This window comes from Miscanthus floridulus, chromosome 5 (genome assembly GCF_019320115.1).
Source record: "Miscanthus floridulus cultivar M001 chromosome 5, ASM1932011v1, whole genome shotgun sequence".
Lineage (NCBI taxonomy): Eukaryota > Viridiplantae > Streptophyta > Magnoliopsida > Poales > Poaceae > Miscanthus > Miscanthus floridulus.
In genome coordinates, this window is record NC_089584.1 from 105,076,324 (window position 1) to 105,103,276 (window position 26,953).

Below are 26,953 nucleotides of genomic sequence, written 5' to 3' on the forward strand. Positions count from 1 at the left end.
TGACAACCTTTCATCTGCGCTATGTAAAACGACTCGGCATGGAATATTGCTTTGACAAACTTCAGCACCCAAGTGCTTTTTTGAGTGGTGCTTGTGCTTTTCTGAGGAAAAAGTATTCCTATCTGGATGTAGCCCTCGAGCCTCTTGGAACAAAGAGCTGGAGGGTCTTTTGAAGCTCAATTTCGGTCGACTAGTTTTAGGTGTTAGCTTTTAGCTACCCTCATCGGTGTGCTCAAGCGTCTTTTCAGCTATTTTGCTCTCGGTCGGGATGCTCAGGCATATTTTCTGCCATTTTGCTTTTTGTTTTTTGTTTCGGGTGTTAGCTTTTAGCTACCCTCATCAGCGGGCTCAAGCGTGTTTTCAGCTATTTTGCTCTCGGCCGGGATGCTTAGGCATGTTTTCAGCCATTTTGCTTTTTGTTTCGGGTGTTAGCTTTTAGCTACCCTCATCGGCGGGCTCAAGCGTCTTTTCAGCTATTTTGCTCTCGGTCGGGATGCTCAGGCATGTTTTCAGCCATTTTGCTTTTTGTTTCAGATGTTAGCTTTTAGCTACCCTCATTGGCGGGCTCAAACGTGTTTTCAGCTATTTTGCTCTCGGCCGGGATGCTCAGGCATGTTTTCAGCCATTTTGCTTTTTGTTTCGGGTGTTAGCTTTTAGCTACCCTCATCGGCGGGCTCAAGCGTCTTTTCAGCTATTTTGCTCTTGGCCGGGATGCTCAGGCATGTTTTCAGCCATTTTGCTTTTTGTTTCGTGAAAACAACTCATTGAAAGTCATGACAAGACATGCTGTGGATGAATATCATCTTTATTGATCATGAATATAAACTAATACATATGTTGTCGAAGAATATTGTCCTTCATCGATTGTGAACGTTGGTCCCTTGTGGCTTGCATATCTGTTTTTTCTTGAGTTATTTTTACGCGTAGAATCTTCTTAGCTGGCTGATGTGCCATGTATTGCCGACTTCTCTTCCATCTTCGGTTATTAACTTGTATGTGCCTGGTCCGGTGACTTTTGTGACAATGAACGGACCTTCCCATGGACTGAGTAGCTTATGTCATCCGTCAGTCTTTTGTATCCTTCTTAGCACTAAGTCTCCGACTTGTAATGATCGAGGATGGGTACTCTTGTTATAGTGTCGTCTTAAACCTTGTAGGTATCTGGCTGATTGGAGGGTAGCGTTTACTCTGACTTCTTCTGAGCTGTCGAGTTCTAATTTTCTTGTGTGTTCTACTTCTCCTTCATTGTATTGTTCTATCTTTGGTGATGTCCAGATCAAGTCGGTAGGCAGTACGGCCTCTGACCCGTAAACTAGGAAGAAGGGTGAGTAGCCTGTTGCTCTGCTTATTTGAGTTCGTAGCCCCCATACTACTTTTGGTAATTCTTCAATCCATTTGGACCCATAGTCCACTAGTTCTTCGTATAACCTTAGTTTTAATCCAGCAAGTATGAGTCCATTAGCCCTTTCTACTTGTCTGTTGGCTTCTGGATGTGCAACAGACGCATAGTCTATACTGAAACCACAGTCTTGTGCCCAGCTTTTGAATTCTGTAGCTGTGAAGGGGGAGCCTAGATCTGTGATGATTCGATTGGGCATGCCGAAGCGGTGCGTAATGTCTTGGATGAACTCGACTGCTTTGGTTGCGTTGTATTTCACGAGTGGTTTGTATTCAATCCACTTGGTAAACTTGTCGATTGCTATAAAGATGTACTCGAAGCCGCCTTTTGCTTTCTTTAGGGGTCCTACTTGATCCAGCCCCCAGCAGAAAAAAGGCCAAGCGGGTGGGATGCAGATAAGATTGTGAGCTGGTACATGGGCTTGTCTTGCAAACATTTGGCAACCTTTGCATTTTTTGACAAGTTCTTCTGCGTCTTTTAAAGCGGTTGGCCAGTAGAATCCGGTGCGAAATGCTTTGCCAACCAGTGTCCTTGAAGCGGCATGATTTCCACAGCAACCTGAGTGTATTTCATCTAGGATCTCTTTGCCTTCTTCAAATGAGACACATTTTAGGAGTGCTCCTGATGATGCTGCTCTTTTGTAAAGTCTATCTCCTACTAGAACGTAGTTTTTGCTTCTACGAACAACTTGGGTGGCTTCTGCTTTATCTGCTGGCAATTTATTTTCTTTGATATAGTCGATGAAAACTTGGCTCCATGAAGTGTTGATTACCAAGATCTGAACGCCTTTAGCCAGAATTTCATGGGTTGTTTCACTGGGTTGTTTGATAGAGGGAACTGATAGCTCTTCTATGAATACGCCGGGTGGAACCTTCGCTCTGTCTGATCTAAGCTTGGCAAGGACATCTGCTGCAATGTTGGAATCACGCAGGACGTGTAAAATTTCTAATCCTTGGAAATGTTTTTCAAGTTTCCGTATTTCAGCACAGTAAGCACCCATGTTTTCTTTTGTGCAATCCCAATCTTTGTTTACTTAGTTGATGACTACTGCTGAATCGCCATATACGAGTAATCTCTTTATTCCGAGGGTAATTGCCACTCGTAGCCCGTGGATGAGGGCTTCATATTCTGCTTCGTTATTTGTAGCTTGCCATAATATCTGAAGGACGTACTTGAGTTGTTTTCCTTCTGGAGAAATGAGGAGAAGGCCTACACCGGCTCCGCCTAGTTTGAGTGACCCATCAAAGTACATCTTCCAGTGGTCAAGGATTGTATCTGATAAAGGCTGTTGAATCTCTGTCCACTCGGCCACAAAATCGGCAAGGGCTTGAGATTTGATTGCTTTCCGAGGGGTGAAATCAATGTTAAGAGCTCCAAGTTCAACTGCCCATTTTGATATGCGTCCCGTCGCATCTCTGTTGTGTAAGATATCTCCGAGCGGGAAGTCTGTCACTACTGTGATCTGGTGGCTTTCAAAATAGTGGCGAAGCTTGCGCGAAGTGATCAATAGGGCGTAGAGTAGTTTTTGCACATGTGGGTACCGTATTTTTGATTCAGATAATACTTCGCTGATGTAGTATATGGGTCGCTGTACTTTATACACGTGTCCTTCTTCTTCTCTTTCCACAACTATTGTCGTGTTGACTACAGCAGTGGTCGCCGCAATGTATAGCATCATATCTTTGTCTTTCCTTGGGGTGTGAGAATTGGTGAGAATGTGAGGTATGCCTTAAGTTTCTTGAAAGCTTCATTGGCTTCTTCTATCCATTCAAACTTATCTGTCTTCTTTAGTAGTTTAAAGAAAGGTAGTCCTTTTTCACCGAGCCTTGAAATGAAGCGATTGAGTGCCGCCATGCAGCCCGTTAGCTTTTACATGTCTTTGATGTTTCTGGTGGACCCATTTTTGTTATAGCTCAAATTTGCTTGGTGCTGGCTTCAATCCTGCGCTGACTGACCAAAAATCCGAGTAGTTGTCCTGAGGGAACCCTGAATACACATTTATTTGGGTTCAACTTCCATCTCCATCTCTTCAAGTTTTCGAAGGTTTGCTTTAAATCTTCAATCAGGGTGTCTGGGTTCTTTGTTTTCACCACTACATCATCCACATATGCCTCCACATTTTCACCGATTTGATCCCCGAGGCAAGTTTGGATAGCTCTTTGGTATGTGGCGCCAGCGTTCTTTAGTCTAAAAGACATGGTCTTGTAACAGTAAGCGCCGAATGGAGTAATGAAAGGCGTCTTTCTTTAGTCTTGTTCTTTTAATGCGATCTGATGATACCCTGAATAGCAATCAAGAAAGGATAATAGTGCAGACCCTGCTGTTGAGTCAACTATCTGGTCAATGCGTGGTAGCCCGAACAGATCTTTTGGGCAATGTTTGTTGAGATCTGTGTAGTCGACGCACATGCGCCACTCGTCCGTGTTCTTCTTCTGCACAAGGACCGGGTTTGCTAGCCAGTCTGGATGCAGGATTTCTCTGATGAATCCGGCTGCCATCAGTTTTGTGATTTCCTTTTTAATCGCTGCCTTTTTATCGGGTGAGAATCGTCGTAGCCGTTGCTTTACAGGCTTGGAGCTTTCGTTAACATCAATTCTGTGCTCAGCCAACTCTCTTGGGATGCCTGGCATGTTGGCCGGCTTCCAAGCGAAGATATCTTTGTTGTCCCGAAGAAAGTTGGTGAGCGCGAGTTCCTATTTTGCCGAGAGGTGAGCACTGATGGTTGCTGTTTTGGAGGTATCGCCAGTGCCCAAGTCGATTTGCTTGACGTCGGCTTCTTTTGGTGGTGTGATGATGCTGGGCTTTTTAGCCGTTATTTCTAATTCTTCTTGGCTCATCTCTGTAGCAATTGTGGCTATTTCTTTTCTTCCATTGTCGGCTTGTGCTTTGGCTGCAATTTGGATTGCCTGAACGTCGCAGTCAAAAGCACGCTTCAAATCACTTCGAATGGAAAGGATACCATTGGGTCCTGGCATCTTAAGCAGTAAGTACGGATAATGTGGTATTGCCATGAATTTTGCCAGTACTGGGCGTCCAAGGATTGCATGATATGACGAATCGAAGTCTGCGACCTCAAATTTGATAAACTCTGTTCGGTAGTTCGAAGGAGTTCCAAAAGTAACGGGTAAAGTAATTTGTCTGAGCGGCATGGCTGCTTTGCTGGGTACTATTCTGTAAAAAGGTGTGCTTGTTGGTGTGATCATCCCGGCGAGTTGTAGTCCTATTTTCCTTAGTGTTTCTAAAAAGATGATGTTGAGTCCAGCTCCCCCGTCGATTAGTACTTTGGTGACAGTCATACCAGCAATAGTTGGATCTAGAACCAGAGGATAATGGCGTTTCCTACGCTAGTCCATTGGTCTTCTCTGGTAAATTGGATAGGATATTATGACCAATTGAGATATCTTGGTGTAGCCGGTTCTGCTGTCATGATAGTCCGTAGTGCTAGTTTTTCTTGATGTTTGCTTCTGCAATCTGGAGCCCCTGAGAAGATCACTGCTACCGTTCCCCTAGGTTTTTGGAATCCTTTGTCCTCGTGGTTGTCTTCATCTTTTTTCTGAATGTCCTCTTTGGTGTTCTCCTTACTATCTTTTCTTGTGTATCGATCATTGAAAGTGTAGCAATTTCCGATGGTGTGCCTCCCATTAGGGTGCAATGGGCAACGTATGTTTTCAATGTCATCATATCTTCTGGGTTTGGAAAACTTCTTTGATTTGTCGGCCATTGCCACGGTATTGTCTGGTCTACGTTTTCTTTCTTGATTTCTGTTATTCCGATGATTTTGCTTGTCCAGGTTGTCCTGGTTGCTTCTATCCGAGAACCTCTCTCGTGTTTTTTCTTCTACAGTAATCATCTTTTCTACTGTTCGTCTGAATTCTTCATTGTTTCTTGGATTTTCTTTGCAGAAGTCTTGAAATTGCCACCTAGCCATGATTCCGTGAGAGAAAGCTTCAATTACTTCTCGTTCGGTGATGTAATGCACTTGAGCCCACAGTTCGCCGAATCGTCGATAGTAATTTCTGAGACTTTCGCCTCTCTTTTGCTTGAGTCCTTTCAATTCTGCATGAGTGATCGGGTGTGTGATGATATCCACGAAATTTTCATAAAAAGCTCTTTGCTAATCCTCCCAATTTCTGATCGATCCTGGGTTCAATTTATCGAACCATTGGAGGGGCATAGTTTCTAGTGCCATGGGGAAGAACAGGGTTTTGATATCGTCGTCTCCTCCGGCTAGTTCAATTGATTGTGAATATATTCTGAGCCATTGCCTTGGTTCAGTTTTGCCATCATACTTGGAGTGGTTAGACGGTTTGAACTTGTGAGGTAATCGTACTGATGTAAGCCTGATCGCGAAACAGGGGAATCTATCGTGCGTTCCAGCTTCTTTGAATTCGGATTCAGCACCTCCTTCTGGCCAACTATTGTTTTGATGGGAATAACTCTGCGAGGCTGTCCGGGTAGGCACCTTACTCCTGGTCTTTCTTGGTTGTTCAAATTGGTGGCCTTGATTATGTTCCTTCCTACTTCCTCCGTTATGGCTTCCACTTGGCCCAAGTCTTTCGAAGGCGGACTTTCTTTGATTTTGATCTTCTTGCCTATGGGTTGTTGATCTGGCGGGTAGTCTTGATTGGTCTCTATCTTCATGCGTTCTTGGGATCGTTGACCGGAGTAAGTCTTGGAGCTGTTCATACTTCTCATTGGGATGTGAAGTTGCTCTGAGTTCTTCTAATGCTTCTCGAATCTTATCTTAAGGCGTATTTGCCGTGCGTCTTCCTTCGACTTCTCGTTGTGATTTTCTTCTGTCGTATTCAGCCAACTCTGACTCATATCTAATCCAGGCTTCCCTGCGCTGTCTAGCACGGTGTTGGCACCCTTGCTTCAACTTGTTTTTCCTTTCTCTAGCTTGTTTCTGACTCTCTGTTTCTCCATCGTAGCCCTGGGCAAAGGGTGATATGTTGGATTCTGATTCATCCGATGACCTGACATCGGGTGCTTCTAGGGGATTTAATGGTGACTGAGGACGTCGAACCATGAGTACTTCCCGTGCGTGAGCCGTTCTGTTATTGGTGTTAGTTTTCATACTGTCGGAGTTGCTGATGACTTCAGTAGATGTTTCGATGTCGCAGATCGAGTCTCCTTCTTGGTAAGGTAGAATAGCTGTTGTTGTTGTGCCGACTAGTTGGGTTCCGCTATCTTCAGGAATGGAACCTGGCCAGTGGATGATACAATCTTGCGATGTTATCGTTAGCACGAGTCCCTCCTGGGCTCCTATCAGTGGTATCCCAAGCATTGGATTGAAAGATCTTTTGAATTGTCCCTGATAGGATTTTGCCATGTTGTCGAGCCCAAACGGAAAAGAATTCAACTTCTTGAAAGAACTCTGAATGTAATCCGAGTTGTTTTGGGTTGTGCTCTGGAATCCTGCTGAAAAAGAACTCGGTTTTTTGAAAGCACTCGAATAGAACTTCACCTTGGACATGGAACCTGAATTCGAGTCGAACGCGCGTAGCCGTGAAATCTGATTTGAATAGGATATTATGAGCTGCGTGAATCTTTTGGTGAGCTGATCCGTCGTAGTTGTCGAAATAGGAAATTCTTCATGATGATCCGGATCTTTGAGGAGGTGGCCTTGAAGCTTGCCGTAGTTGTCTGCCTCGCAGATCTATGAGCCGAAGATGAAAGTTGATCCCATCGGGAAGATCATGTTATCGAGGTCCATCGAGCTCTCGGATGCAAAGTCGCCGAAAGCCCCTACCTGGCGCGCCAGCTGTCGATGTTTTACCATCGATAGCCTGCCACGGGGATACCCAAGGCAGTATATTCGGGCTTCAGCGTATGCTGAACTCGATGGTGAACGCAAGAGACAGTCGATTTATCCTGGTTCAGGCCCTCGATCGTAGATCGAGTAATAACCCTACGTCTAGTCGGCGTTAGCCTTTGCGTTGGATTGATTGTGAAGTGTTGTGTTGTACAATTGCTGTTCTCTTCTCCCAGGAGCCCTGCCCTCCTTTATATAGTCAGGAGGCCAGAGTCCTAGTCGGTTTACAATGAGATTTCCTAGTAGGATTACTGAATAGTACTACTACTAAGATGGGAAGAATCCTAGTTGGACTAGATCTTTTCTCTCCCTTGCGGGGTATCCTGTGGGTCCCGCATCGACACTTTCCTCTAATCCAAATGGCCCCTTACTTAAGCGATAATGCTCCCGTGAGGACGTCGGGACGGACGGACGTGCCTTCCCATTCGTTACCGTGTTGTCTGCTTGTTCCCATCCGCGTCTCTTTAAAAAAATCTCTCTACCCATACCCAACGGTGCTCGCAGGGTTGCTCGTGCTCGCCAGCTACGCCAGGCAGGAGGTGCTCGCCGGCTGCTAGCCGCTCACCAGGGGCGCTCCTCGCGTAGGTGCTTACCCAACACCGTGCCTCCGCTAGGGCACCGGCGAGCTCCATGCACCGCCGCCGACCTCTGCACCGGCGTCGAGCTTTGCAACGACAAAAGCGCATATTGCAAGTGTATGTTTCAAGTGTTTCAGAGGTTCGTTGCAAATGTTTCACACGTTGCAAAAGTAGATCGGAATGTTACATATGTTGCAATAGCTATACAACATGTTGCAAGGGTGTATTCCAAATGTTTCATTTGTTTTTCAGAAGCATATTGCAAGTGTGGTTAGGATGTTGCATATGTTTCACGCGTACTCTCTCTGTCCCTAAATAACTGTCGTTCTCGCTTCTTGAAAAATAAAAAAAATATTAATATTTATGATATATAATTAATATCATTGGATAGATCGTTGAACCTATTTCCACAATAAATTATTTGGAGGTACAAATGATGCACATATTTTCTATAAATCTAGTAAAAGTTATGACACGGAAACAAAAAAACGACACTTATTTAGAGATAGAGGGAGTACGTTGCAAGTGTTTTATCTGAAAGTTGCATATGCTTGTGATGGCTTTTCAAGAGTTTTCAGATGTTTTATAAGTTTTCAAACGTGGTGTTTTAGCTATTTTAGACGTATGTTGTAAGTGTTTTATCTGAATGTTGTAAAAGTAGATCTGGTGCTACCAAGGACAGATCCATGATAAATGTTAGGGGGGTTTCTTCAACCTCTACATAGCTTTAACCTCTTCTTAATGTGCATCTATGGCAAAAAATTTCCAGGAGAGGTTAAGGCTCCATGGTCTGCCATCGGTCGGGGGGGGGGGGGGGGGGGGGGGGGGCCGGGGCTAGAGCCCTGCCTGCATGGATCCATCCCTAGGTGTTGCATATGTTTAAGCTGTTCCAAGCGGGCGAGCAGGTAAGGCAGCAGGTGAGCAAACCGGCCAAGCGGACTAGCAGAGACGAGCAGGCAGCCGAGCGAGCAGAGACAAGCGGCGGCCGAGCGAGCAGGAAGGGCAGCAATCGACTGGGCGAGCAGACAGACAGGCTGCCGAGCGTGCAGACGACCAGGCGAGGGCGCTAGCCACGCCGTTACTTGAGCGCACAACACCTATGCGAATGTTGGCCTACGGCATCCCAACAAATCTATTGGGTGAAGGTTTAAGGATTGCTGAAAGTTCTACAATTGAGTGCTTTATTTGGAGAGGGGAACAAAAAAAGAGGCAGGGGCGCTTCTCTCTCCTCAAAAGCCCGAAACAAATATTTTATTTGGCACGATGTCTACCAGCAAATTTATTAAGAACCAAAATATCATGCAGCAAATCTCACTGTTTCCAAATGGAGGTCACTTTCAGTGTCCTTTAGTAAATTTTGCCCCCCCCCCCCCCCCCCCCCCCCCAAAAAAAAAAAAAAACTCTCTCAGAACAACTCCATGAGATTAAGTAAAATCAATGTCCTTTCTCTATATAAAGTAATAAGAGATTGAAAGGAAAAAAAACTCCAGCAGAATTCCCTTTTCAATCGTCTTTTCCTAAATAAAAAGCTTTTCTCAATCCCTCAAAATAACCCCTCCCTCAATCAAACAATAAAAGAACATGCAGCAGTTTTTCTCAATCCCGGTGGAGCTACCGTCGCCGCATGAGGGCGTCGGGGCCGAGAGGGCGAGCCTCGGAGCAACTTTATAAATTCATCAATCTGTGACACCGTTTAAAAAAACATGTGCCACGATCTGATGTAGAGGCTCTACTGCCACATCACGTGTGGCAAAGCAACAGATCAACATTCAACACACGGGCTTCGTGCAAATGAAAACCCCAACACACAAGAAAAAAGCATCCAGGTCTCGAACTACATAGTAATAAGATAAACACAGTGCCCTTTGAGGATAATAAATCACAATTCAGTAGCTAGGTTCATGAAAAAGCACAAGCAAAGCAGTGCACAGACCGTAAGAAAAGTAAACGGACTACAAAATGCGCCAACCGAATAGGGAAAAAAAACTCTAGCTAGGACATCTCCTTGAATCTTGCCATGGCCTTCTTCTGGATGACGGTTTTGTAGCTGTCCCCGGCTTGGGCCTCCAGGGATGGATCAGCCTTTCGCTGCTGACTTCCCAGTCCAGCCCTGACGTCCACGGATTTTGCCTGGACTGGTTCCTTGATACCGCTGCCATCCTTTCCGAGACCCTGGATATTTTCGAAGTAGTTGCAAGAAACAAAAACAATACAAAATGCACACTCACATCAGAAGGAATACAACATAATATTTTCGCACTTTCCACAATGTAGGGAATATGGGCACACTGATTCCCCCTGCATCCGGTCACTTCTCGTGCCCAACAAACTATTCATTCCCACTAGACATCTTCTCACTCAGGCTAAATATGTCAGTGACTTCTGATTCTTAAACTGTAGAGTCCAGACACAAGGAAGCACATGGACTCAGAATCAACTAGTCAAGACACAGAGGTATACTTAGTATTTCTGGAAAGAGATCAACAAGACAAACTTAAGATTTGCTAACTGATACTAACAGCTTTACCAAGCTCTAGAGTACTCCAGTTAAAACCAGAGAGTTGCATTAAAATAAATTTGATACTGCTACCTCATTACAAATAGGCATATTTACCGGCTCAAAAAAACTTACATAAATCAGATTCCAAAGTGAGATGCATTTGCAGTAGCAGGAGAAATAAAAAGGGGGCATAAACACTCATGACCAAATGCAGGAAACATTGTAAAAAAAATGCTATCAAGCCTGAGAGCATCTTAGACTGAGAAATATGTGGGAGATGAACTTACCAGTCCCTCTTGCCACCCCATGTTGCGTAGAATACGGTTGCCCACATTGCTTTCGTCAATTGCTCTATCAGCGGTAATAATTTCATAGTTTTCGCTGTTGCCAATTTCACCACTGGAACGTTCACCCACACCAGGAGGAAACAGCATCGACCCTATCTCACTTGAACCCTTTCTGGACGGATAGTCACCAGCTTGACAACAGGTAATTTCCAGTAAATCAATAAAAAATCTTACAAGCAAAACCGAAAATATCATCCCTAAACTGTATGTTAGGTCAAGGACATATTCCAATGGCAACAACAAAATCCCCAGAAATACCCAAGTCAGCCTTATATAAACAGTTAAACACTAATACGAAACTGAGCATACTGCTAACGATGCTTCAGCAAAATGATAATGATGAGAATAACCAAAAAAAAAAAAAAAAAAAACTGGACAGACAGTATGTTGCTGTTACTAACACAACGTGCTGAAGGAATGACAATGGAAAAATGACAGCAATTGTACGTGATAAAAACTTAAAAAAGTGTATTCTTACTTGAATCCAGTCCAACAGCATCAGTGCCAAGAGATGATCCATACAGATTTCGTCTTTCTGCAGCTCGATCCCTGTACTGGGATTGCACTCGTGCCTCAGAAAATCGACGTTTACCACTCCCAGAAACTCCCGATGAAGTATTAGAGACTAAGGCAGACACATCAGTTTTGAAGGGTGCAGGAGTTACAAGTGCCTCAGGACTTGTCATTAACCCACTTGCTCTTGTGGTTATAGTAGTGCGGGAGTCAGTGCTCCCAGCATCAGATAATGCATGAAACGTAGTATCCGACTTGATCACTCCTCTAGCAGAACCTCTTATGACACCCATAACTGTAGTCCCTAAGCTGTTACTGACAGGTCTAGGCTTTACATTGGAATCCAACATTTGGGTCGATGCAATTCCTTGGCCAAGAGAATTATCCATAGCATTTTCAAAGTCAGAATTCAGCTTGCTTTTCAAAGAGAATCCAGTTCCACTATGTGAATGATTAAATTTATCATCAGAACTTGATGGTTCTTTGTCATCAAGGACAATTCGTGCGGCCTGCCCTTCTTGATTCCTTTGCTTCCACATGGCTAGGACATTGTTCATCTTCTTCTTATTAGCTATGAGACTACTTTTTGAGGCCAATTTAATCTCTTTTGCCTTCTCCTTTTCTCTCTTTTCTGCAGCCAGGGCTGCATTTGCAGCAGCTTGAACAGCATCAGGAAGTGAAGTTTTCTCATTTTGTTTAATTGTGGCAGCAGGCGCAGAGATCACAACCTTTTTGCCACTATTACTATCTGAGGTCTTCGTGTTTTCACTGGCCGCCTCCCCGGCTGCCTTAGTATTGCTCTGGTCGTTACAAGGGACATATTGTTGAGTCTGTTGATCGTACGAATACCAAACTCCAGAGTTGCTGTCATAGTAAAGGCCTACAACACACAAGATTACATATTAAACATAAATGGAAAAAGATCCGTAACCATAACATTACCAACAACATTAGTAATGGTTTTAACAAAATTTTGATGTGGTAGACTCATAGACTTACCAGTAGTTCCATCATAATAGAATCCAGATGCGGAATCATAGTAGTAACCAGATTTTTCATCCCAAACAAATCCCGACTGTGCTGCGTCACCATCTTTTTGAGATTCAGAGTTGCTGTTCTGTTTGTCATCAGGATTGTACTCTTTTGGAGCCCAACCTATGGCATCATACTGGTCCAACAGGCAAAGGTATTAAACCAATGAGCAACATGTATTCAACCTGCCTAAACTATGCGCTTAGTTAACATGAGAATGTGATGAAGGTCAGTCCCCTGTCCTTTTTCATTCTGCTTATTTGACATCTTAGCATTTTTAAAAATGTGGTTCTGATTTTTAGTACTTTCCATTAGTAATTAATGACTATTAAGTGCTTTTAGAAACAGATCTAGTGATATTTTTCATATGCCCAATCCCCATGCTTTCAGAATTGTCAAGTCTCAGAAATTTGACAGTGCAGCTTGCAAAGAACCAAATACTGTAAGAAAGAACAAAGGAAGTAATATATAAATAGAAACAGTAAATGCTTAATCTTACAGTGTCAGGAGCTATAACAAACCTGCTGAGCAAATGATGCAGCCTCAATGGCAGCTGCAGCAAGGCTGTTTGACTGCGAACCCCCTGATGCAGGTCCATGTGTACTTTTAGCATATGCTACACGCAAAACCTGGCCGTTTTTCTCAAGTGTAATCCCATTTGTAGCTTCCAGAGCTTTCGTAGCATCTTCCACCTGTCACAACAGGATGTTGAAAATTGTAAGGAACTATATACATCAAAAAAAGAAAATCTCAACTCAATCCACCAGACAACACTACTTACCGAATGGAAATGAACGAAGGCAAAACCTCTAGACACATGAGTAAACTTATCCCGAACAAGACGGATGTCCTGGTGAAAAATGACATGTAATGTGTCCAGAAAAATAAGAGAAACCTAATCAAGCAATTAGTTTATTCCCCACCTTTATTGGTGCGTGCTTAGCAAATTCGTACCGAAGCATTTCCTCATCAGCATTTTCATCCAAGCCACGAACAACTAAAACATGAGTTGGACCTGCAAATGACCGCAACTAAATAAGGCAGCACGATACCGATACATACTTTACATAATTCCAGAACGAAACTACGAAAGCACAAAACTTGCCTAGATCAGATCCCCTTCTCCCAAAGTGTGGAGTAGAACCTGTCGCATCAGCTGGTAGAGCATCCTCAGTACGAGGTTCATTGCACTATGCAAATACAAATAAACATATGATTAGCCAGAGCAAAATCACAAAACTAATTAGTTACCCAGCTATTAACTTAGGAAAAATGAGGCAAAGTAGAGTTGTAGTATTTTCATGCACATATAGAAAAACAGAAAATTACACAACAGTATGGCAGTGTTCTCTAAGTAGAACAAACTAACAACTAGACGAAATCCAACACATCACCCTGCCCTGCCACTAACCCACTCACCAGTTAAACTACAGGCCACGATAGTCACGACTCAGGCCACGATAGTACAGAAGCTGGTGTTCAGGTGGGGTGTGGGGGTGTGGGGGCGGGCGGGAGGGGGGGTGGGGCAATGGAAATGTGATATGAAAAATAATATCCTTACAAGTACCTGAAAACACGAGGTCCTGCGGGCAAAATTCATACATCCGCATATAGTACAAATCCAATCACATGGTGCAGCAACAGTCCTGTGCCCATAAGTAGGCCGTGTAAAATTTTCTTGTCCAAGAGAAGGCCCACCCGTCCCACTGGTTGGTTTACTACTGCAGTAAAGACAGTGTTAGAATTAACTGCACTGGAAGGAATTTTTATATAAACACATGAGCACAAAAGGCTAGTACAACATTAAAAGGAAGACAAGACTCGCCCCCCACCCACCCAACCACGCACTAACAGAACTTTGTTGACGTATAAGGATCACAAGAACCTTCCCATGGTAACATAATAAAGTAACACCACTTTTACCCACTGAAATCTTACAGAACTGCTGAATCTTTTTATTAATGAACTCTAATTGAATTGGAGTCCTATGATCTTATGTCATCAAAATAACTACTACATCTCCACTCCAAACTATATGTCACTCCACCTTTATCCTAAGTCAATCTTCTCTCAATCTGACCAAGTTTTTAGAAAAATATAATAACATCAACATGTTCAAATAAATGCAATATCAAGACCTAGTTCATAGAGATTTCAGTGAAAATAAATTGATGCTGTATATGTTGTTGTGTTTTCTATAAATTTGGTCAAAGTCAGATAAGTTTGATATAGGATAAAGCTCAAGTGGCCTATAATTTGAATGAAGAGGAAAGAGAAATTAGAGTATCCTGTTTGGTTATATGCTAGCCTACTATGAGAATTATTGGATTGTGTTTCCACTTACAGAAGACTCGATTATAATCGCCGTACCGTGGGAATTTTTTCGATTCTCGATTGTGCTAGTTCAGAAAAAAGCAGAAATAATCGAAGTGTCTTGTGGTAGTCTTGCTTTTTTTTCACCGAGAATCAGATTATATAAGCAGAAACAAACATGGTCAATACAACTAGCTTATAATTACCCATGCCAGTTACAGAATATACGGCCGAGACAAATGAGAACTTCATAGCTCAAGGCAACCTCAAGTAAGAAGTATAGTTACAAAGGATACAAAAAAGGACAACAACTCCGAAAGCATAATACAACTCAAGACACTAATTTAGCAACAAAAAAAAGTGCAACCATGCACTGCATACTCATTTATTCACCAGCACGCTAGCAGAGATTGCATAGGATGGACGGCTTTGTATAGGATGGAGTGAAACATACTTATTTCTAAATAGAAAAACACGTATACCTGTACTGAAAGAACACATTCCTGCCATCAATTTCGAGACCATTCTCTCCAGTAGCTTCCATCATTCTACGGGCAGCTTCCTGTGAAGAGGATACAGCTGTGTTAAGAGTACATGAAAGTTTGGATGAGTAATGGAATAACACTTGTGTTTGATTAGTACCACGGTGGGGAAGTCAATGAAAGCAAATCCACGAGACATGCCAGAATTCCGTTCCTTGATCACACGCACACTGCGTAGAGGGCCCCACTGAGCCTACAAGAGAACAGACGAAATGATTAAAACGAACCAGACAATACACTTTCAACCGGTGCAACAAGTTATGAAGAGGAAGTTGTACAAGAATCTGATATAGGTCATCATCATTAGTCTTCAGGGGCAGTCCCTTGACAACAACAGTGGCAGATGGGGCCTGCAAACATGAATGCAAACTCATGGTTTGTAAATTCCAAACCCACAGCTACAAATGTATGTATGTATGTATGCAGTATGTCCATACCACTGAATCACCATGCCTCCTATCATCCCAATCATATTCCCTTCTTCTGTCAAACCGATTATCATCATACAGGCCATCTCTTTGGTTCCGACCATGACTTCTCGCACGAGGAGATCTTGATCTAGACCGTGATCTTGATCGGTCATCACGCCCACGTGATCGAGAACGGCTATGGCGCATGTATGGACTTTCCTCTCTTTCACGACTTACTCCACTTCTTTCGCGTTCACTCTCACATGAATCGCGTCTTCTCCAGCTACTATCTCTCCTGCCTCTCTCATAGTCCGAATCATAACCGTAACGACCATATTCATGATCTCTCTCATAGCTGTCGTCTCTGCTTTGGTGTGAACTGCGGTACCGGTCTTCAAACTCACCATGAAACTCGGCACGTTCTCTGCTTCCAATCCTTTTGCTCCTATCAACACCAAAATCACGGTGACTGCCAGATTCATAATAGTTGTCAGTAGCATGATAATTATCACGGAGTCTATCAACTCCTCTGTATGAATCAAACTCATGATGCTTTCCATCATTGCGATAATTAGTGTCATGCCTTCTGTGATCTCTTGTAGTTGCATATTCCTCATCATGATTCCTTCGAGGCTGAGACCACATTCCACCAACAGATGGTGGTGGTGCATACATATTTCTATCATGTGCATCCTGACAGAATGCACCCCTCCCATATGAATCTCTAGGAAAGCCTTCATCCACAGATCTCCTACCATTGTACGATCCACCAGACCTGCAAATTAAGTTAACAGGGGAAGATATGGTAATATGGCAAAGCACTATATAAATATTAAAGGCATGACAGAAATCACAAAAGGGGAGAACTTGTTGAAGAGTTAACCCACTACTAAATAAAAACATATCTCGGCTTACTAGAGAAATTAGAAAAAGATTCGACACGTTTTACAGGAATAAAGGACATGAATACCCCAGTTAACACAACACTAGAATGACCAGTTGGCTTACCTAAAATCTGGCTCATTGATTACACCATACCCATTCGGTGCCTGTAGATTCAACAGAATAAGTCGAGTCAGCAACAAGTTCTACAGAACGGGCAGGTAAATCCATTCCATTTAAGCAACGGCCTCTTCTTGAACTCTTTACAACTAACGCTGGATACACAGAGGCCAACTGCATGGCCAAAATTCTGCTATTTCATCATCTTCAGTAGTTAGTAAAGGAAAAGACTGCAATTACACTGTTGTTCTCCCATCCATGTTGTGGAGCATAACGCCCATGATCCATTTCCAAAATTCAGCACTTTTGTTATCCTGCGAGGTTCTTGGTGACCTTTACAACTTTTGGGTGCAGATTTTTCTGTGTAGCCTGTAAAGAGATACATGGCATGATAGAGTTAAAGCACCTAACCAGAAGGAACCCCCAATATAGCCACCAATAATAATTTAAGGTTTGAGAAAATTGTTAATGTTCAATTGATCACTTATGGAATGGAATTATTAGCTATATAATACTTGGCCTGACTGGAATGAAATACTTTTGTTGGAAACAAAAGAAATAGTCAAGAATTCCAATGAAATTACTTAGTTCAAAATGAGGCTATATAAAATGCTAGTATTTTGTGGATCCAGACATATGTTACCATCACTACAACAAGAACAATTTTACACATAACGGAACTTTCAGACAGTGTAATAGTTTTTTACATGATTAATGTATAATAGTAATGCATATGACTACTCTGGCATAAACATATGAGGCTGGGTGGGGATCAAAACGGTCAGAAGAGACCTAAATTGTTTCCGTTTCCATACTTTTCCACAGAAATGAAAACGAAAATGGTATTGAAGAAAGTGGGTTGTACCACGACATGTCGATATCGGCTAGTAATCGATAATGCAAAGTAAAGAACAGCTACGTGATACTATACATACGAATGATATGATAACACAGACATGTCAACCGTACATAGGTGATAGACAGTGGTGGATCTAGGATTTTTATATGGGGTATGCGGAACCAAAATTTTCATATGCAAACCGGTAAAATCCATTTAGCAATTCTGTAAAGTATTGTAAAAATTGTCCCACAATTCAGTACACAATTACTAAATAGCATAATAAGGCTTAAATTATCACGCAAATAGTTCAAAACAGCACACTAATAGTTAGGAATATACACGACAATAAAAGGTTAAATGTCAAATAGGATTACAACACTACTTTTTGGGCCTACGCTTTCTAATGGCCATGAAAGTCTTAATTACGTCATCTTCATCCATATCATCCAAAATGCCTCTCAATGAACGTGACAAGGCAATCGTCCAAAAGACTATTACTCATCTTATTTCTCAGCTTGATTTTGACAAAAAAAAAATCCATTCCAAAAAATGCCCTTCGCCACCTGAAGAAGCATAAGTAATCAACTAATACATGCCTAATCCCTACTGCATACATCTACAATCTACATCAATTGAACTAAATCAAGAAAAAATCTAACAACAACTAGCTAACCAATTAGATCACATATAAAGGAAAGTTAGGGTTAGGAACCTGGGGAAAACTTGCTAACAGGAAGAGACTGGAGGGGGGAACCAGAGGGGAGCTGCTCACCAGGCGCTGGGGCCGTGGCCGTCCGGGACGCCGGTCGCCGGGGACGGGGCGGTCGGGCTGGGAGCCTGGGAGCGGGGACGCTGCGGCTGGGGTGGTGGGGCCGCCGGGGCGGGGTCCGGGGACGGACGAGGGGCTCCGGGCAAGGGAGGAGCTCGCCGGGTCGCCGCTATCGCTGGAGCAGGCGAGCGGAGTCGCGAGCGTGAAGCGTCGCGGGTGCGGCAGGGGAGTGGATGGTTTTTTTTTTAACAGAATAATACTTGTATCTTTATTGGGCTGGGCCTATTGGGATGCCGGACGGCCCATACCCGTGCAGCCCACAGGATCCGACCGCGTAGGGCGACGGTGTGTTCTCTCCGAGAGTTTCGGAAACCCACTCCTAAACTTTAGATTTTTTTTAGCAAGATCGAAGAAAACGCTCTCCAACGACTCCGTGTTTCAACTCCCAGTCTCTCCGAATCAACGCAACCGCACGGAAATATAGGCACGGGTATGTGTTCGGCTAATCCAAAGATGGAGGGACGTGGAATAAGAGGAGGGACGTGGAATAAGGAGAAGGACGTGGTTCCCAACGCAAATGTATAAGGGATCGTTTGCATCTCTTTATTTTGGAGGAATAGGTTATTCGGTTTGAAATTTGATATTTCATAATTTTTTCAAGCTCACGAATAAGCCTATCTCAAATTCATAGGGTGTGAGATGAAATTGTATTCTATAGATCACTATACTATAATTCTACTCTTCAACTTATATCACACTCTTCAACTCACTTCCCTACAATAGAAATGCAACATATAAGTATGTCCCTTGTATACATAACAATAAATATATAAATATATTTCATATACAACTATGTTAGCTTAATTAATCTATGTCTAATTTATAATTATTAGAATGAATTTAATTCCAAGGATGAAACAGACCCTAAGAGAATTAGTGTGATTTGAAAATAGTTTGAGATTAATAATGCAAAAAAATTATCTTATATATTTTAGAAATGGGACTTTGAAAACTATTGGAGGACCCAAACAACTTTGCTCCCAATGTTTTTAGCCACTTCGAAAACTATCGATTTAGCAACTGATTTTTTAGAACTACGTAGTATCTCTAAGAGTTTCCAAAACCCACTCACAATCTTGATTTTTTTAGCAAGATTGGGAAAAAAACTTGTCGATGTTTTGTTAACCGACAAGTGAATTTATAAGTGTGTCGCGCTGCTCTAGGAAGACAATGATAACATCCAAAGACACAAGGAATTATATTAGTTTAAGCCGGAGCCCTACGTCCAGTCACAGAAATAATTCAAGTGCGTGTTTCTCGGTTGAATGTGTAGGATCTCTAGTACGCCTAGAGGGGGGTAAATAGGCCTGTAAAAATTTAACTCAAACCATTTGGGTCAAATCTCAATTGATATTCAAAGTGTGGCACTACCGCATGCCTAGCCCGACACTGCCGCACTCCCCAAAACAGTGGGAGTTAGCCATAATTTATATGACTCTCTCTGTATAAGATATGGACACATATCAGCTATATACCATGGCCAGAAACAAATAATCAATACAGACCATGATCATGATACATAAGTTGTCTTTTATAAATCATTTTCATGCACAATATAAAAATTTTTAACTCTTTTGCCTAGATACTAGTTTATCAAACAGAGGCATGCTAAAATTTAGACCACGTTACGAGAATCAAGTATATTTAGCTCACTACGTAAAGCACAAAACCCTCACTCGTTGAGAGGCTTTGTGAAGATATCGGCTAGTTGCTTTTCAGTGCTCACATGACGGATTTCGATATCTTCTTTGGTTTTATGGTCTCTCAAGAAATGATGACGGATGTCTATGTGCTTAGTTCTAGAGTGGCTTACGGGATTGTTAGCAAGCTTAATAGCACACTCATTGTCACATAATAATAGGATTTTGGTAAAATAACATCCAAAATCATAAAGAGTTTATTTTATCCAAAGTAGTTAGGCACAACATGCACCGACCGCAACGTACTCGGCCTCGGCAGTGAAAAGAGCTACACAATTTTGCTTTTTAAAACTCCAAGACACTCGGGATCATCAAAGGAATTAACATGTCCCCAAAGTGTTTTTTCGATCTACTTTGCAACCGGCGTAATCAGAATCCGAATACCTAAGTAGATCAAACTTAGAGCCCTTAGGATACCACAAACCAAGTTTAGGAGTGTGTACTAGATATCTCAAGATTCTCTTAACGGTCACCAAGTGACACTCTTTTGAGTTAGCTTGAAATCGAGCACACATGCACACACTAAGCATAATATCGAGTCTAGATGCGCATAAATAAAGTAAAGAGCCAATCATGGAACGATATACCTTGGTATCCATGGTTTTCTCTTCAATATTGAGATCAAGATGTCCATTGGTTGGCATGGGAGTTTTGATAGGCTTGGCATTCACCATGTCAAACTTTTTGAGCATATCATGGATGTACTTTGTTTGACTAATAAAAGTTCCATCCTTCACTTGCTTGATTTGAAATCCAATGAAGAACTTCAACTCACCCGTCATGGACATCTCAAATCTCTTCATCATGATCCTACTAAATTCCTCACAAAAAGTATGATTAGTACTATCAAATATTATGTCATCGACATATATTTGACACACAAATATATCTTTAGCAACTTTGTGAGTGAAAAGGGTAGGGTTGGCTTTGCCTATTTCAAAATCTTGTTTAAGCAAAAATTCCTTAAGGCATTCATACCATGCTCTTGGTGCTTGCTTAAGCCCATAGAGCGTCTTTTGGAGTTTGTAGACATGGTTGGGGAACTTAGGATCTTCAAAACCCGGTGGTTGCTCAATATAGACAAGTTCTTGAATGAGGCCATTGAGGAATGCACTCTTCACATCCATTTGATATAGCTTGAAATTGTGATAAGCGGCATAGGCTAGAAGCATTCGGATTGCTTCAAGTCTTGCCACCAGTGCATATATTTCCTCAAAGTCCAAGCACTCTACTTGAGTAAAACCTTGAGCAACCAATCTTGCCTTGTTTCTTGTCACCACGCCATTCTCATCTTGCTTATTATGGAAGACCCATTTTGGTGTCAATGATATTGGTGTTGGGTCTCTCCACCAAGGTCCACACTTGATTTCTTTCGAAATTGTTGAGCTCATCTTGCATGGCCATCACCCAATCCGGTTCACCAAGTGCTTGGTCAACCTTAAGAGGTTCCAAAGAGGAAACAAACGAGTAATACTGACAAAAGTTTTACTAAATGTGAACGAGTTATTACCCCCTTTCGAAGACTCCTAAGGATGTTGTCAACGGGATGATCCCGTTGTATGTTTGCCTTGGCCTTTGGATGATCAATGGCCTCTTGTCCATCTTTTGGATCTTCATTATCTTCTTGCTCAAATATGGGTTGTAGGTTCTGTCCTTGAATCAGAATTGGACTTGTTGCTGCTATCAGAGGGAGTGCGGCACTGCCGCTCATATGTGCGGCACTACCGCTCTACTGATTTGCAGTAGGGGTCTGCTCCCCCTTAGCATCAGGTACGTCAGCGGAACTTTGTTCATCAGCAGCTGGAGGATGGAACCTCCACTTTAGTGACTCGTCTTCTTGATGTCTTATATCACCATAGCCATTGTTTGATTACTTCACCTTATGGATTCTCCTTCCTACAACACTTGAATCAACTTGTTCCACTGAGAGCCATTAGATTCATCAAATATCATGTCTACCGCTATTTCAACTCTCCCGGAGGTTTTGTTGAAAACACGATAGGCATGCTCTTTGATCCATAACCAGAAGAAAATCTTCATCAACTTTAGGTGCAAACTTAGAGGTTTTGGGTTCTTATTAAGTATGAAACACTTGCACCCACACTCTAAAGTAGGACACCTTTGGTTTGTTACCGGTTAGAAGTCATATGAAGTTTCTTCAACTTCTTGTGTAGGTAGAGGTGGTTGATGGCTTCGCAACCAAAAGAGGTCCGGTGTCTTGTACTCATCTAGTATTGTCCTTGTTATGTCAATTAGTGTACGATTCTTCCTCTCTACTACACCATTTTTTGTTGAGGGGTGTATGAAGTTGAGAACTCATGCTTGATGCCTTCTTCATCAAGAAACTCCTCAACTTGGGTGTTCTTGAATTCGGTCCCATATTTGCCTTCTTATTTTCTGTTATGGGGAGACCAAACTCCTTTTGAGCTCTTCTAACAAAGTCTTCACTTTGTCTCTAACTTGACACTTATTAAACAAGAAAAATACCCAAGTAAAACAGGGAATAATCATCAACAATAACAAGACCATATTTGTTACCCCCGATACTTATGTAGGTGACCGGTCCAAAGAAATCCATGTGTATGAGCTCCACTGGTTGCGTCTTGGTCATGATGCTCTTTGATGGGTGGAGGTACACCAACTTGCTTTTCGGCTGACAAGCGCTACATATCCTATCTTTCTAAAAGTAAACATTTATTAGTCCAAGGATGTGTTCGTCCTTTTGAAGTTTGGCCAAGTTCCCCTCATCCCAACATGGGCTAGTCGGCGATGCCAGAGCACCCCATGGCTAGATTTTGCCACTAAATAAGTCTCAAGATTAGCTTACTTTTGTTGAAATCAACTAGGTAAAGCTTGTTCTTTAAATGACTCATAAAGACAATAGAGGAATCCTCCCTTTAACAGACTTTCACACCCTTATCCGTAAGAGACAATTGAAGCCCATCTCACATAATTGAGAGACGGACAATAAATTGTAACCTAACGAATCAACATGTAAAACATTTGTAATTGAATGCTCAATTGTTTATAGCAACTTTACCAAGACCATCACATCCCCCCTTAGAGTTATCTCCAAAGAGAATATTTTCATTTGAGTCCATCTTCGGGGTATATGATGAGAAACATACTCCTTTTCTCTGGTCATATGATTTGTACATCCACTATCAAGCACCCAACTTGACCCACCAGAGGAGTATGTGCTGCAAAACAGATTTAGTTGCTTGATTTAGGTCCCCAATTAGGACTTGGGGCCTTGCATGTTAATCACAAGAAATTTAGGAACCCAAATAGAAGTATTCCTATATGTGTTGGCTCTCCTTTCTAACATATTTAGCAACCACTTTCCACTGTTATTGCTCCTTAAAATAAAACATGAAGTCAAGCTTTGTCGAGGTGGTTGAAACTTTGGTTGGTAGGCATACTTGTTCATAGTGCCCCACACTGATTCCTTTGGCTTCTATTGAACCTATTTCTACTGGAACACTTCTTCTTGGGATTAGTTTGATCAGGAGCAGAATTAGTAGCTTTTCCATTTTTGCGGGGAGCGGCACAACCGACCTTCACTGCGGCACTGCCGCTGTCTATGCAGGCTAATATATACCAACTTTTTCCTTCCTCTCAAACTTGACACACTCATATCCATTTATGATCTTTCTTCCATTTGTCTTGGCTCCTGCAGTGTGCCCAAGCCTATACTTATTTGATGGGTGTCTCCCTTGCTTGAATTGAGGTACTTTTGAGTCATTTGCCTTCTTATCACTTACTTGAGCCTTACCACTCAAGCAGCCTTGCCAATGATCTCATTGAGTCTAGCAATTTCTTTTCTCATTGTCTCCATGTTTGTAAGGTTAGTGGAATAAGCATTTAAATTAATATTATAACATTTTCTATAATCTTGACTAGTGGAGGTAGTAGAGGCATCCTTTGCATTAGAGGGATGTGAGTTGCTATCCCAAAGAATGTTATATTGCGGCTCAAGTTCTTTGTGCTTTTTATCTAAGTCACAATATTTTTTCTTGAGAGCAATATTTTCTTTCTTTGTGATAGCATGGTCCCCTTGTTCTTTGGCCAAGGCCTCACGCAAGGATTTCACCTCACTTCTCTCTAATGCAAGAGCTTCCTTACTAGCAATGTAGAGATTCTCTTGTTGGATAAGAGTTTCCTCTCTAGATTCTAGCTCGGCTTGGACACTCTCTAAGTCCTCCATTAGTTTAGTGATGAATAGTTTGGTCTTTCCACCTAAGTTATTAGTTAATTTATCAATTTCTTTATCACTAGAGCTGTCACTAATATCACTACTAGAGATATCACTAGGAGGTGGAGGTGGAGAAGCTTTGGCCTTGGATTTAGATTTTATCTTCTCACCCTTTGCTATAAGACAAATGTGAGGGGAGTAGTGGTTATCATCGGACATGTTGGTGAAAAGTCTTAGTGAAGAAAATGGCTCATGGATAGCAATGGTTGCAACTTTCTCATCTTCTTCACTTGAGCTTTCAATAGATGAATCCCATTCATGCCCAATGTGAGCTTCTGAAAGGTCCTAATGGCTAGAGGGGGGGTGAATAGCTTAATAAAAATTTCTACAACAACACTTAACAAAGTGGTTAGACAATTATGAGGCGAAGCGAGTGTTGCGTTAGCCTACTTAAAATGCAAGCCACCTACCACAATTCTAGTTTAGATAGTGTCTATTCACACAATAGCAAAGACACTATTCTATGTTAGTGTGCTCTCAAAGACTAACTAAAGAGCCACACCAACCAAGCAAGCAAGCTCTCACAACTAGCTACACTAAAGAGCTTGTCAACTAGTTTGCGGTAAAGTAAAGAGAGTGATTAGGATAGTTATACCGCCGTGTAGATGAAGTACCAATCAATCACAAAGATGAATAACAATGGAGACCAATCACCTCGGAATCAAAGGATGAACACAATGATTTTTACCGAGGTTCACTTGCTTGCCGGCAAGCTAGTTCTCGTTGTGGTGATTCACTCACTTGGAGGTTCACGCGCTAATTGGCTTCACACGCCAAACCCTCAATAGGGTGCCGCACAACCAACATAAGATAAGGATCACACAAGCCACGAGCAATTCACTAAAGTACCTTTTGGCTCTCCGCCGGGGACAAGGTCAAGAACCCCTCATAATCACCACGATTGGAGCCGGAGACAATCACCACCTCCGCTCGACGATCCTTGCTGCTCCAAGCCATCTAGGTGGCGGCAACCACCAAGAGTAACAAGCGAAATCCGTAGCGAAACACGATCACTAAGTGCCTCTAGATGTAATCACTCAAGCAATGCACTTGGATCACTTCCAATCTCACTATGATGATGAATCAATGATGTAGATGAGTGGGAGTTCTTTGGCTAGGCTCACAAGGTTGCTATGTCAATGAAAATGTGCAAGAGAGCGCCCTTGAGCCGGCCATGGGGCTATAAATAGAGCCCCCATCAAATAGAGCCGTTGTACCCCTTCACTGGGCAAAACGCGCTATGACCGGACGCTTCGGTCATACTGACCAGACGCTGGCCCTCAGCGTCCGGTCGCCGATGGACACCACGCGTCACCAGCTTCAAACGCTGTTCGTCAGATTTCAATGGCTACGAAGCTGACCGGACGCTCCGGTCAAAACTGACTGGACGCTGAAGCCCCAGCGTCCGGTCGTTTCCAGTAAGCTCCCCGAGGCATGTTTTTTCGACCGGACGCGTCCGGTCCACCTTGACCGGACACAGACCAGCGTCCGGTGCTCAACCCTACCCACTGTGCCGTCTAACAGCTCGACCGGACGTAGTCTTTCAGCGTTCAGTCGCTGAGTGACCCAGCGTCCGGTCAGTAGACCGACGTCAGCGTCATTTCAACCAACTCCATTTCAACTCTAACTTCTTCACCCTTGCTCAAATGTGCCAACCACCAAGAATTTTGCATCCGGCGCAATAGAAAAACATTTCAATTTTCCAACCACTCCATTTCAGCATCATTTTGAGAGAGGGACCCAAACCTATCTCAACCCTGCAAACACCTTGTGCACATGTGTTAGCATATTTTCACAATATATTATCAAGGGTGTTAGCACTCCACTAGATCCTAAATGCATATATAATGAGTTAGAGCATCTAGTGGCACTTTGATAACCGCATTCCGATACGAGTTTCACCCCTCTTAATAGTACGGCTATCAATCCTAAATATGATCACACTCACTAAGTGTCTTGATCACTAAAACAAAATAGCTCCTATGGTTTATACCTTTGCCTTGAGCTTTTTGTTTTTCTCTTTCTTCATTTCAAGTTTAAGCCCTTGATCATCGCCATGCCATCCCATTGTCATGCTATGATCTTCATTAGCTTCTTCTACTTGAAGTGTGCTACCTATGTCATGAGCACTTGATAAACTAGGTTAGCACTTAGGGTTTCATCAATTCACCAAAACCAAACTAGAGCTTTCAGCTTCTCCCATGTTTTTCTTGCTCTTTCTCCGGTAGACCTTGTCCTCCTTCTTCACTTTCTTATACTTGTTCTCCTTGATCTCGTATGGGCACTTAGCAATGAAGTGATCGGTGCTTCCACAATTATAGCATGTCCTCTTCTTCTTGTTTGGAAACTTCCTCTTTACTACCTTGTACCCTTGCTTCTTCAACCCTTTGTGAAACCTCCTCATAAAGAGAGCAACACCATCCACTTTCTCATATTGGTCATCATCATGTTCACTCTCACTAGAGGATGAGGTGGTCTCTACCTTTCTTCTTGAACTTGCTTGATTGCTTTGGGCTTGCTAATTGAAGCTTGTTTGTTGGTCTTGGACTTGCTAGTAGAGCCTTGCTTGTAGAGCCTTGCTTGCTTGATTTGTTGGTCTTGAGAGCTGCATCCTTGTTGATCTTGATGTCTTCTAGCTTTGCTTGCAATTCTCCAAGCTTTTTCCTCTCATTTGCTTCTTCTCTTTGCATGTCTATATCATTTGGTGTGAAGTACTCAAACTTCTTGTCTCTAATTAGAGTTACTACGGTCTTATTTCTTGGTGAATAAACTTCCAACATAATCTTGACAACTTTGTGATCATCTAGCTTATCACAACCATAGCCTCTAATCTTGCCCACCATGGTTAGCAACCTATTAAACATCTCTTGTGGCCCT

At 42.5% G+C, this 26,953-nt stretch overlaps 1 protein-coding gene across 4 annotated transcripts; it reads right to left on the reverse strand.

The window, feature by feature from the left end:
* Window positions 1-9,580: 9,580 nt before the first annotated feature.
* Window positions 9,581-18,285, reverse strand: LOC136450387 (SUPPRESSOR OF ABI3-5-like). Of its 4 annotated transcripts, none has more exons than XM_066450794.1 (17): window positions 18,065-18,285; window positions 16,692-16,820; window positions 16,458-16,498; window positions 16,033-16,224; window positions 15,477-15,894; window positions 15,318-15,389; window positions 15,140-15,232; window positions 14,980-15,059; window positions 13,752-13,905; window positions 13,290-13,374; window positions 13,108-13,199; window positions 12,966-13,034; window positions 12,706-12,876; window positions 12,152-12,320; window positions 11,118-12,032; window positions 10,580-10,770; window positions 9,582-9,964 (listed from the first exon to the last, which is right to left on the reverse strand). In XM_066450794.1, exons 2-17 carry the CDS (start codon window positions 16,737-16,739, stop codon window positions 9,785-9,787), a joined length of 2,970 nt encoding a protein of 989 aa, XP_066306891.1. In that variant the 5' UTR covers window positions 16,740-16,820; window positions 18,065-18,285; the 3' UTR covers window positions 9,582-9,784. The 4 variants fall into 4 exon arrangements, with proteins under 4 accessions (XP_066306889.1, XP_066306888.1, XP_066306891.1 ...); XM_066450793.1 differs by having other exon boundaries at window positions 15,477-15,918; XM_066450792.1 differs by having other exon boundaries at window positions 9,581-9,964; window positions 13,752-13,902; window positions 15,477-16,224.
* Window positions 18,286-26,953: the final 8,668 nt, after the last annotated feature.

Excerpts from the sequence above, each read along its gene's own strand:
- LOC136450387 (XM_066450791.1), bottom strand. The coding sequence starts at position 16,739 with ATGGATCATGGGCGTTATGCTCCACAACATGGATGGGAGAACAACAGT. Across the intron at positions 13,906-14,979 it reads AATGTGTTCTTTCAGTACAG|TAGTAAACCAACCAGTGGGA; the intron begins GTATACGTGTTT and ends TCTTTACTGCAG. Across the intron at positions 10,771-11,117 it reads TGCTGTTGGACTGGATTCAA|CTGGTGACTATCCGTCCAGA; the intron begins GTAAGAATACAC and ends CCTGTTGTCAAG.